This window comes from Lathyrus oleraceus, chromosome 3, assembly GCF_024323335.1.
Source record: "Lathyrus oleraceus cultivar Zhongwan6 chromosome 3, CAAS_Psat_ZW6_1.0, whole genome shotgun sequence".
In the NCBI taxonomy this organism is placed as follows: domain Eukaryota; kingdom Viridiplantae; phylum Streptophyta; class Magnoliopsida; order Fabales; family Fabaceae; genus Lathyrus; species Lathyrus oleraceus.
The window spans coordinates 139,555,307-139,566,762 of record NC_066581.1 but is presented as its reverse complement, the minus strand read 5'-3'; the positions used below and the strand labels follow the sequence as shown (position 1 = coordinate 139,566,762).

Below are 11,456 nucleotides of genomic sequence, written 5' to 3'. Positions count from 1 at the left end.
CATACAAAATAAGTTGGTTGATGAGAACAAAGAATGTTATATAGGACCGTTTTACCATGTGTAAGTATATATTGATTTGTGTTTTATTTTATAAATCAATTTTATACACATTATTAATTATTATGAATATTTATGCAGTTCACATTGGCAACTAGTTATTATATGTCAGAAGCAAAATGTTGTAATTATGTTATGCTCGTTACATTATAATCTTGATGAAATGATGCATGACATTTTGAGCGGGTGAGTGGTTTTATTTTTAATACTTAAATTTTACCTTTAGTTATGAATGCTTTCTATACATGTTTAATTTTTACCGGCATGTAGAGCTATGAAGGGATACAATTTTGTGAAACGTAATACAAAAGGTAAAAAGCCAAGGTTCCTTTTCCCAAAAGTAAGTATTACTTGTACTTTTTGACATTCTTATATTTGCAAACACCTAATGTATTACTTAAGCTTTATATGTATTAGTAACTATACAAAAATTATGTGTAGATACGGAAACAACAAGACAACCATTCGTGTGGATACTATTTTATAAAACATATGTTAGATAATGTCTCCTGAGACATTAGTGATTCATGGATTCAAGTATTAACTTTATCATAATTTATTTATATTTGTTAAGTTAATGTTGTTGTTGTTGTTGTTAACTAATCATTCTAGAACCTTGTTTTGAAGGTGATATGGTCTTAATAAGGACAACAACTTATGATGATGAAAACTAATTGATGGTAACAACTAATGTCTTCTGAGAAGTCAAGCATAAGTGATTAAGCGGATAAAGATGCAAACCAAAGTATTGTAATTTGATGGAATTGACTGTTCAATGATGGAAACAAAATAGAATGTAAGCTCAAGCCTTATCTCAAGTGAACTCAAGCAAGTATCTACAAAATAAAGTATATGACTAAGTCTTGAAGTGCAAGAAAGCCTTACCTTAACTAGTCTGAGTGAGTACTTTGTAAAGCATAAAAGTGTTATCATAAAAGTACATTGCTAATCACACACGCAAAAAAACATCTTTTCAAACTGATCTTTCTAAAGAAAATATTTTCTAAAATGTCTTGAAGTAGTACTAGATGAGTTGGAAGCTGTCAGAATAGCTCTGAGAATTTTTTTGACTTTGCTAATCAATTGGGACATTAACCTAATCGATTAGCTCAATTATAAATGGAGTCCTAAAAGGTTAGGAAATCATCATAATGATGTGAAACATTTATGTATCTAATATTTCCTATTTTGAACTTATAATCAATTATATTTGAAGTATCTAATCGATTGGAATTAGGTGTTAATCGATTAATTTGTCTTAAAAAGCACTAAAATCATTTTTTTTTGTTTTGAGCCAACCTCTAGCCTATAATTAGAGGCCCCATCCCTCATTTTAAACGACCAGGAATCGTGTTTTGGCACTTCTCACTCTCTCTCTCTCTCTAAAATTTTCTTTTACTTTCTCTCACTAATATTTTAGCCAAAGTGGTTATGTGAGAAAGTTCTTTTGGATAAGGTTCAAGAATAGTCAGGTATTAAAATCTTCAAGGTTATTGGTTAGCCCATGTAAAACTAAGGTTTAAGGTTTGTGAGGTTAACCCGTGATAGAAACTTACAAAGTTTGTTTAGAAGCTTGAAGACTAGACACTCCAAGATTCTCACGGAAAGAAGACTAATCACTCCAATCTACTATATGGAAAGGAGACTAACCGCTTTCGATCTGCCGTTTGGAAGAAAGGACTCAAACTGCTAAATTCCTAGTCTTATTGTTTGGTTGGAAGTCAACCATTTTCCTTGTATAAGGAGGTTTGTGAGTATTACCTACTAAAAGCTCTCAATGTTTATTGGATACTCTCAAGATTAATTCTTGGGGAGAGGAGTAAGTATTTTTCTTGTTTGACCAAACATCTATAATTTGTGGTGTCCTCTTTTTCTCTAAAATATTTATTTTCTGCAATTTATGTTCTGCAATTTATATTTTGCTGCTTAATACTTAAAATACTTTCAAAATGTTTTTAAATTCTGATTTTAATCCAAAAGGTTTTTCAAAACCATGTTTTTCTGGACCACATAATTCACCCCCCTTTTATGTGTGAAGTCACATGTCCAACAAGTGACATCAGAGCCTAACTCCTATTAAAGGACTAATCATCTCAAAAGGAAATGACTTCCGACAAGAGATATTTCTAAACACACCACCACTTTTCAATTATAGTAGATTTGATATTTGGCAAGATATGTTTATAATGTTTTTATAAAGGATAAATCATGAATTGTGGGAAACAATAGTCAATGGTCTACTTACCCCTACTCATCAAGTATATGATGAAGTAGTAGATAAACTCGATTCCCTTTGGACCGAAGAGGAAAAGAGAAAATTTGAAATAGATTTTAAAACCAAGAGCTTTATAACAATGTTGCTAGATGATAGAAAATTTACTATGTTCATCAATGAAATAATGTCAAGGAAATGTGGGATACTCTTGAAAAGATATATGGAGTTTCTCCAAGTATTGAATAAGAGAAGATGAACACACAAGGCGAAGAAGATAAAGATACGAATCATGGATGTTTTTCAAAGCTTAGTAATATTGAAAATTATGTTAGAAATTGTATCATTAACATATATCTAAGAATTAGGAAGTTTAATCCAATCCTTAAATCAAAAGATTTGAGCCTTCATGAATTTCAAGAAAAATCAAGAAAGAAGGATATTATAGAAAAATGAACGAACTGGTTCAATTATTCAAATATGAAGGAAGACAAACCGAAGAATCATCATCCTCAACATACTCCTATCATACAACTCTAATGCAATCCTAAGAAAAAAACATACTCAGTAGTTGAACGATCTTCGAAAGATTCAACATCAAATGAAGGACCCCCTTGTTCAAGGAATGACAAAGAATAAGAAGAAGTTTCTTAAATACTCGAACGAAGAAGAGAAGGAGATACATCAACCTCAGGGAGAAATATGAAGAATCATCCTCCAATGAAGAATATGAAATATACTTAAAGACATCCTACGAGACATACTATTCCAGGTGTCAAACCAACTTATACTTAACTATTTTGAATGAATACTCAGTTAGTGAAAGAAAATGATAAGCTAAGAGAACATATCCTAGGTCTTAATGAATCACTAAGACATCTTAAAGAAATAAATGATTCATTCAAGATAGACATAACTAAGATTAGAAATCCGAGAGAAGAGCGTAAACGACGTGACTCTCTTATAAAAGAAGTAAGTGAAACCCTAGGAAAGTTTATCCAAAGGAAAGAGAAACTTGATTTAATACTATCAAGTCAAAGATTTTCCATAAACAAGAATGAATTAGGATTTAAAAAGGATAGAAAACCTATGAAATGTATAAATCATAAGAAAAAGTAGTGTTCGGTTTATAAGTGCACACACTGTAAAAGAATACGACATTTAAAACCTTTTTATTTTGATAAATTGAAAAGACCTAAAAGTAACAACCTTAGATCTTCTGGGACTAATGTACTTGGGCCAAATAAGAAGTGGGCACCAAATGTGAAACCCCTTTTTCTAATGTAAAATCCCTTTTTCCAACCGAGGTGACTTTGTAGTAGTGTTAGAATCATCTTAGTTTTATTTATTTGATTTTCTTCATGTGTGTTCTTCTCCAGGTTTCTTTTTCCACGAGGCAACCTTTTCATATTTGAAGTGTATAAGTTTTGGCGAATTGATATGATGGAGGCATAGGTTTTATTGTGAACTAGATTATGTTTCATCAGTATTTTTCGTCAATGTGTCTCTAGATTTGATGAGTTTTCCCTAAAATTATAAATAACATTGTAAAATACCCGTATTCATTGATGAATACAATATTGTGCAATACCACTAAAACCCTTTAATTTTAAATGCAGGTTGGTGCATAAATGCAGAGAAAATATAATTTTTTTGGTAGGATGAAAGCAACGATCGATTTTTTCTCAAATCCAGTTTCTTCTTCTAAAATACCTTAATTTAATTTTTGAATTAGACGTTTAGGCCGACCCTAGATTTATCTAATATTAAAAGTTAACTTTTTAATTAAAAAATATTTGATGTATTAAGTGTGCTTTATGTGATGTGTTATAACACATAAGTAAAATTTGATTAAAACTAAGTGACAAATACCGATATAATTAGTTTGAATATCATGTTCAGACCTTAAACCTAAATAACACTTCGTCTATATATAAAAAAAAAATTAGATGATACTATTCAATTAATATTCTAATGATGTTTCTTACATGATGTGTTTAAAATTCAAATGAGAAATATCAATATTATTAAATCGAGTATCATGTCCTAAATTTAAACCCAAATACCACTTCCTATACACAAAAAAAAATTGGATTAAAATTTGTCTAGGACCAAAAGCGTATTTTTAGTAAATTTGAGGGGTTAAAATAAAATAAAATAAGATTGTTGGTCAAAATCGGAAATTAAAAAACATTAGACGCCAAAAACAGATACATGTTTAATCCCTAGGTAAAATCCACTTGTAAAGCAACGATTGGTGCAAACTACGTGTGATGACATGTTAACGTGGAAAGCTACGAGGCTTCGTTTTTTGGTTTCAAATCTTTCAATTCTCATTTTCATTTATAACAGAAAAAAACATCAATTAATCTAAAGAAAAATACAGTGTCTTCTTCTTCTTCAAATGCGTTAACACCAAAATCTAAATTTTGAAATCTTAGAGGAAGATCTCAATGCTTAATTTCATGGGTTTCTCGTTGTTGATTATGAATCCGGTTTCTTACAAGGGATTGTTCCACACATTTTTAGTGCTCGATTTTGTTTTGGTTTGCCAACTCATCACTCTTCAACCCTTTGTTTCTGCTTCAGGTATACCTTTGATTTGTTTCAATTTATTTGATTGTTTTTGTAGTTTCTCTGCAACCCATTGTAATTCAATGTTCCCTTTCACTTTCCCCTCATTCAATTTCGTAACTTGAATGCCTTGATCGAAGTTTGTTTTGTGGATTGCGTTCTTTCGGATTTTTGTTTGTGGCGTGAATTTCTGTGTTTGGTTATTGCATTTTAGTTTAGTGTTTATTGAGCATTTTATATGCTGAAAGAATTAGGAGCCTGAAAACAGAATATGGGATTTGAGAGAAACTGAAAGATTGCTGCTTTATGCCATGCCATGGTTTATCCTTGACCATTCTCCATTAGTCTATCTTTGATGTATCTTTATCATTTTTCAGCAATTGAAGAGGGTAAGTGGTGTCACATAATACTGTATAATTCAAAATACAGTTTTTCGTTGATAGATAATATGGTTATAGTTCATGGAAAAGAGGGTGGAAGGGTAAGTTAAATCCCTTGCCATATGTATTTTATAAGACCATCACAAGAAATGTGAAACTAAGATAGTGATCGTATCACTGCAGGGTGAAATTTTGATTTTTCATACATCATCAAGTTACATGTCCAACTATATGTCCAACTATAAGAGAAGTTATTAAGAAAGATCTCGAGATTAACTATTTGTATAGATGTATGGTCCTGGATAGAACATTATGGCGGACGTTGATCCATGTACTGGGATTAAGTTTGGTTGTTGTTGTTGTATCAAATTGCATGTCCAAGTTTGTTAATTACACTTTGTGTGGTATATAACATTCCTTATATATATAAGGCTGATTTGTATGGGTGTTGAATCTGGTCAAACCGCCTATTACAAGCTCTTGGCAAAATTGCCTCATAACACTTTATTCAGTTTGTGTTTGCAGAGAGTGTTGTCGATAGCAGAGAGCCAAAATCCCGCCATGCTGGCCGCTTTGCGGCGCTGTTATAGCAGATTATGGCAGAAAAATTGGTCGATATTTACCAGTGCGGCGAGCCCAAAAACCGCCATTAATATCCACCATAGCGGCCATGGTGCCGCTATTTGACCCCATTTAGTGGGATAAGGCTTGTTGTTGTTGTTGGACACAATCCCACTGAAAAATGTTACACCTAAAGCTATTAGTCCTCTAGAAACCCACTGGAAAATGTTACTCCTAACTTTATTACTCCTTTAGAAGTTCGGTAATGGTTCAGTGTTCAGTGAAATAACAGTCTTTGCTTTGTTTTTTGATGTGTTCCTGTGGCAATCCAGGAAATGCTGCTGAGTTGTTTGAGAAGGCATCTCAAAGTATAAAAGGGAAACATTATACTGAGGCACTCGATGATCTAAATTCTGCAATTGAAGCAGATCCAAACCTTTCAGAAGCATACCTTTCCCGTGCTTCAGTTCTTCGCGAGTTATGCAGGTGCGACTCATTTACAAATATTACCCCACCCCCTTGCTTTTTAAACTTAATATTCATTCCCAAATGATGGTTTAGCTTTTGGAAGTTTGATTAATAATATAAAAAGCACATGTTATTTTGGTTCCATATTTTGTTTCATAAGGATAGGAGATAGATACTGTTAAATATAGTATAACATGTAAAAACAGAAGCACCATTTTGCCCCCAATTGTTCCTGATGTTAGCAAATACTGTAAACCCTAAACTTTAAGATATTAGTTTCTGAAAATAACCGTTGTGTCACTCAACCCCCTCCTCCACTTCTATCTATCATCTCCTCCCCCATCGTCCCAAGTCACTCAAACTCCTGATTGGATAGTTATATCATTCAGGTGCTTTTTGGCTAATGTAGATATGAGCAATCTGAAAGGAGCTACAAAAAGTTTCTGGAGTTAAAACCCGGGCATTCAGTTGCAGAAAAGGAGCTCTCTCAGCTATTGCAGGCTCAAAGTGCACTAGAAACCGCTCAGTCCCTCTATGAGTCAGGCAACTTCACAAAGTCTTTGGAATACATTGAGAAAGTTGTTCTTGTTTTCTCTCCAGCATGCACTAAGGTAACGATTTATGCTCTTCCAGCTCCATAAATTTCTTTTGTTTTTCTGTCTCTCAGTAGTTACACTAGTCTGAAAGTGAATGCCTAAGTTTTGGGTTTGGACTGTGAAGTCATTTGTGCAACCAGAATGATAACTAACTTTATATGCATTGTTTTCTTCAGGCTAAGCTTCTTAAGGCGAGGTTGTTATTAGCTGATAAAGAGTATGAAGGTGCCATTGCCATGTCTGGTTTTCTTCTCAAGGAAGATGAAAACAATTTGGAGGCATTGTTGTTACGTGGTCGTGGATATTACTATTTAGCTGATCACGATGTTGCCACAAGGTTTGTCTTGTGGAAATGATGTTGATCTCTTGTAGCATTCTTGCAATATTTTTTTTTAAATACTATCTGTCTTATATGTGGCCATATATATTCAGGCATTACCAGAAAGGTCTTCGCCTAGATCCCGAGCATAGCGAACTGAAAAAAGCATACTTTGGGTTGAAAAATCTACTCAAAAAGAGTAAAAGTGTAAGCCCTGATATATTTTTGAAATTTCTTTTTGCATTCCATCTCTCAAGTTTTTCATCCTTCTTTCTTTTGGGTGTTGATGAATCATTTTTCTACTTCCTCATAAAGGCTGAAGATAATGCGAGTAAGGGGAAGCTACGGGTGGCAGTAGAGGAATTCAAGAGTGCACTTGCTGTTGACCCTGACCATCGTGCACATAATGTAAATCTTTACCTTGGCTTATGTAAAGTGCTAGTCAGGCTTGGCAGAGGAAAAGACGCCTTGAACAGTTGTAACGAAGCTCTTAATATCGATGAGGAGCTTATTGACGCTCTTGTTCAGGTACATTGTAATTTTAAACACCCTCGTGTTTGTTTTGTCTTTTACAAGTATTTTTTGGGCCATGGTCTCCTAGAAAATTTTATCTTCATTTATCGAAGTCTTGTTTGAGTAAGTTGGACGACACATAATTACTTATCTTGATATTTTTTGTCAGAGGGGGGAAGCTAAACTCTTGACGGAAGACTGGGAGGGAGCTGTGGAAGATCTGAAATCAGCCGCTCAAAAATCTCCTCAGGTAAATATATTTTGAACTCATATTGCATGTTTGAATGTTTTGTATCACTGATTAAATTATCATATTGGAAGAGTTATGTGAGGAACAAATATTCCATGTTCCATTTTGAGTTCCTTAAATTCAGAAGACTTTGAAGAAGAGAGAAGACTTGAAATAGATTAACCTAAGCCAAGCTCATAAGTATCCATTCAATATTCATATATCTAAAAGAAGAACTCACACACACACACTCACACACACAGATTGCTTCCTACTCTCCTCAACTACCTTAGTTATGAATTGAAGTCCCTTGGCCTCTGAGTTGATTGATTAATATGTTGAAATTAATTTAACTTTTTAAGCGCGATGGTTGTGCTTTTGGCTCAAACCCTGTTACTTATTTCTCGTGTATGCCTGGAATTGATTGTAGTTGAAGTAATTCAAAGAATTGAAAAATACCTTGCCCTTACGAGCTTTTTGACTAATGGTTTTTTCTCCATGTTTCACGTTCCTAATGGTTATTCTTTAAGAGTTTAAATTTGATCATTATATTAGAAAATTAGGGCTGATTAACATTGTGACTGTAAAGTTTTTAGCTTGCAATATAAGATTTTTTACAGTTTTTTGAACACATATCATATGATTAACTAACATTATAACCTTAAGAATTCTGTTATGTTTAACTAGTAGTTGTCTCTAACTGCAGGATATGAATATCCGTGAAGTATTAATGAAGGCTGAAAAAGCTTTAAAAATAAGCAAACGCAAGGATTACTACAAAATTTTGGCAATTTCAAAACATGCTTCTGCTGCTGACATAAAACGCGCATACAAGAAACTTGCCTTACAATGGCACCCAGATAAGAATGTCGACAATAGAGAAGAAGCAGAGGCTAAATTCCGAGAGATCGCTGCTGCATACGAGGTCTTAGTCACAAACAAAATACCTATTTGCTTTTTCATCTTCAGTCTTTAATCAAGGAACATGCTTGTGTTGAATAACTGATTGTTACTTTGTGTTTTAGGTTCTAAGTGATGAAGACAAGCGCACGAGATACGACCGAGGGGAGGACCTTGAAGAATCAGGAATGGGAGGCGGTGGCGGTGGAGGTTTCAATCCCTTCGGCGGTGGTGGACAGCAATTTCACTTTACTTTTGATGGCGGCTTCCCTGGTGGGGGATTTCCCGGCGGCGGCGGTGGTTATGAATTTCATTTTTGATTCAAAAATAGTCTCAATCCTTAAATTTTTCTTAGGGAAAGCTATAGCCTTGATTTCCTCAAGGGACCACAGCTATAATGTTGACTAATCACTTGCTAACGGTTGTTGAGGTAAATACATAGGCCATCCCCAAGTTGCTTGCAAAACAAGACTTTGTTGTACTTTACATAAATTTTTGCTTTGTGTAAAAGTGATGGGGATAGGTGTTAGTTAAAGAGGCACATTTTGATGTAGACCCATTTAGTTTTATGTGATGGTTGTTACTATGTAAGATGACTTTAAATTCCAGCCAACCATTACACTATTTGTTTACATATTTACAAGTCAATTGAATTGCTTCACAGTTAATTAATACCATGAAAATTTGAGTTACTCATTAATTTATGTGCGCCTGTCCACCAGCCCACTTGCAGGGTGCGACTTTAAACAGGTTTAAATAGGATCGGATCAAAATGGAGCTCTTTTGTCTTTTTACCAAAAAAGAGACCTCCATGATCTAGGATTCCACTCCCACTTCCGGACTAAATGTTAGGATGCTCTCGGACTAAATTTCACTCCCGCTCACTCACCGAGTTAAATCTATTCTATGATACTAGTTGTTGGAGAGTTTATGGAGCACGCTAAACCTATTCTCTGATACTACTTGTTGGAGAGTTTATGGAGCACCAAAAGTATTAACACGAATACGATAAACATTCAAGATCTAAAAGACTGAAACCACATCATCCAAAATCTTAAGACAATGGGTATAGATCACCTCTCATATATACCCAACATTTCATTCATTTTAGTCCATTTTAGTCCCTCACACTTAAATCGGTATGATATGTTTTTTCGAATCTATAATGAATTGCTTAATTCCTAAAGCATGTCCATATGTTTTATGCCATTTTATAGTTTGAACATGTTGTGTCTTTTAAGTTTTTTTTTATTGATTCAAATTCCAATAGGATGATTAAAACCTAAAATTGACTAAATAGTACTCATATGAAAACAATAAACAAATGGCTTCACTTCTATATTACATATTTCAATTATATATAAAAAAAATCATTTATATTACACTCAAAATTTTCTTCACATTGTAACAACAAAAGTACAAGAGATCAATAAACTCAAACTCACCTTAAGGAAAGAAAATAAAATAGAAGATAACATGGTTTTTTTCTGCCAAATACTTACATCCACAAATAAGAAACAACAGCATTTGCAAAAACAGCAGCAAACAATGTAACACCTGAATATCCATTCAAACCAACAGCACTAGAATCAACAGCCGGACTATCCGACGACCCTTTCGGAGCATCAGAAGCCCGAACACTTTTCTCCGGCTTAGTCGGTGCAGGCGCCTCAGCCGGAGCAGCCGTCGGACCTTGTCCAAAAAGCGCCATAGGAAGAAGCACTTTATCTACCTGATAAACTGCAAGCTGGTTATCACTATAAATAGTATTAGAAACAGTTGTATCAATCACACCAGTAGTCACATTAACTTGATTTCCAGAAGTAGTAACATTAAGAGGATACTCTCCATCATCGCTGTTTCCGGCTTGCGTGTGTAAGGGGTTACTAGCAGTTTGAAACTGCGAAATTGTGTAAAGTGTTGGTAGAATATGAAACTGCAAAAGCTGAAGCTGGTTTTGTGTGCTTATTGAGTTTAATGTTCCTGATTTTAGGCTTGAGAATGCATTATCTGTTGGCGCAAAGATTGTTAAGCCTTGGTTTGAATTGTTGAGCTGCGAATTGATTCGATCGGATACTTGTGTTGCTTTTAGTAGCTTCATGAATGTTGTGAATTGGCCTGCTTTTTCTAGGACTTGTGTTATGTTTGTTGGTCCTGATGGGGCTGGGGATATAGCAGTTTGAGCTGAAACTGTTTGAAAGAATGTCACAATGAACAATAGGTTGAGACAGAAAAGAGGAAGGAAATGGAATAGCTTTGCCATGGGTAAGAAAAGAATGTGTTTAGTTAGAAGTGGAATGAAGGGTATGTGGTCACACACATATGTTATATAGAATCTTGTTATGAGAAAATTTGATTGATAATTAAATGTTTGGTGAAATGTTGTGATTAGTATAAGGTGGAAAGAGGCTTTCAAATAATTGATTTTTTCTTTCTAAAGGCAAGATATTACAGGGTGGAAGATAGACTTTGTTTGAAATTCATTTTCTTAGTGAAAGGTAGACTTTGTTTGGGTTGTTGTAGGGACCATGGTAATAATTTTGACTTGATATTTGCCAAAGATTGTTGAGGTAAGGTATCTTGATCATTAGCTTGTAATGTAAGAAACGTGCTTTACAGAATTTTTTGCTTTGTGTAGAAGTGATTG

General features: G+C 34.1%; 2 protein-coding genes across 2 annotated transcripts; one reads left to right on the top strand and one right to left on the bottom strand.

The window, feature by feature from the left end:
• The first annotated feature begins 4,587 nt into the window (after nt 1-4,587).
• Nucleotides 4,588-9,481, top strand: LOC127125824 (dnaJ protein P58IPK homolog). Its single transcript, XM_051054649.1, has 9 exons — nt 4,588-4,858; nt 6,117-6,270; nt 6,662-6,863; nt 7,025-7,185; nt 7,281-7,374; nt 7,483-7,695; nt 7,850-7,930; nt 8,616-8,834; nt 8,935-9,481. The coding sequence occupies exons 1-9, from the start codon at nt 4,723-4,725 to the stop codon at nt 9,127-9,129; spliced, it is 1,455 nt and encodes a 484-aa protein (XP_050910606.1). The 5' UTR covers nt 4,588-4,722; the 3' UTR covers nt 9,130-9,481.
• A 645-nt stretch (nt 9,482-10,126) lies between these two features.
• Nucleotides 10,127-11,146, bottom strand: LOC127125825 (fasciclin-like arabinogalactan protein 11). Its single transcript, XM_051054650.1, has one exon. The coding sequence runs from the start codon at nt 11,070-11,072 to the stop codon at nt 10,308-10,310; it is 765 nt and encodes a 254-aa protein (XP_050910607.1). The 5' UTR covers nt 11,073-11,146; the 3' UTR covers nt 10,127-10,307.
• Between the last annotated feature and the right edge of the window lie 310 nt (nt 11,147-11,456).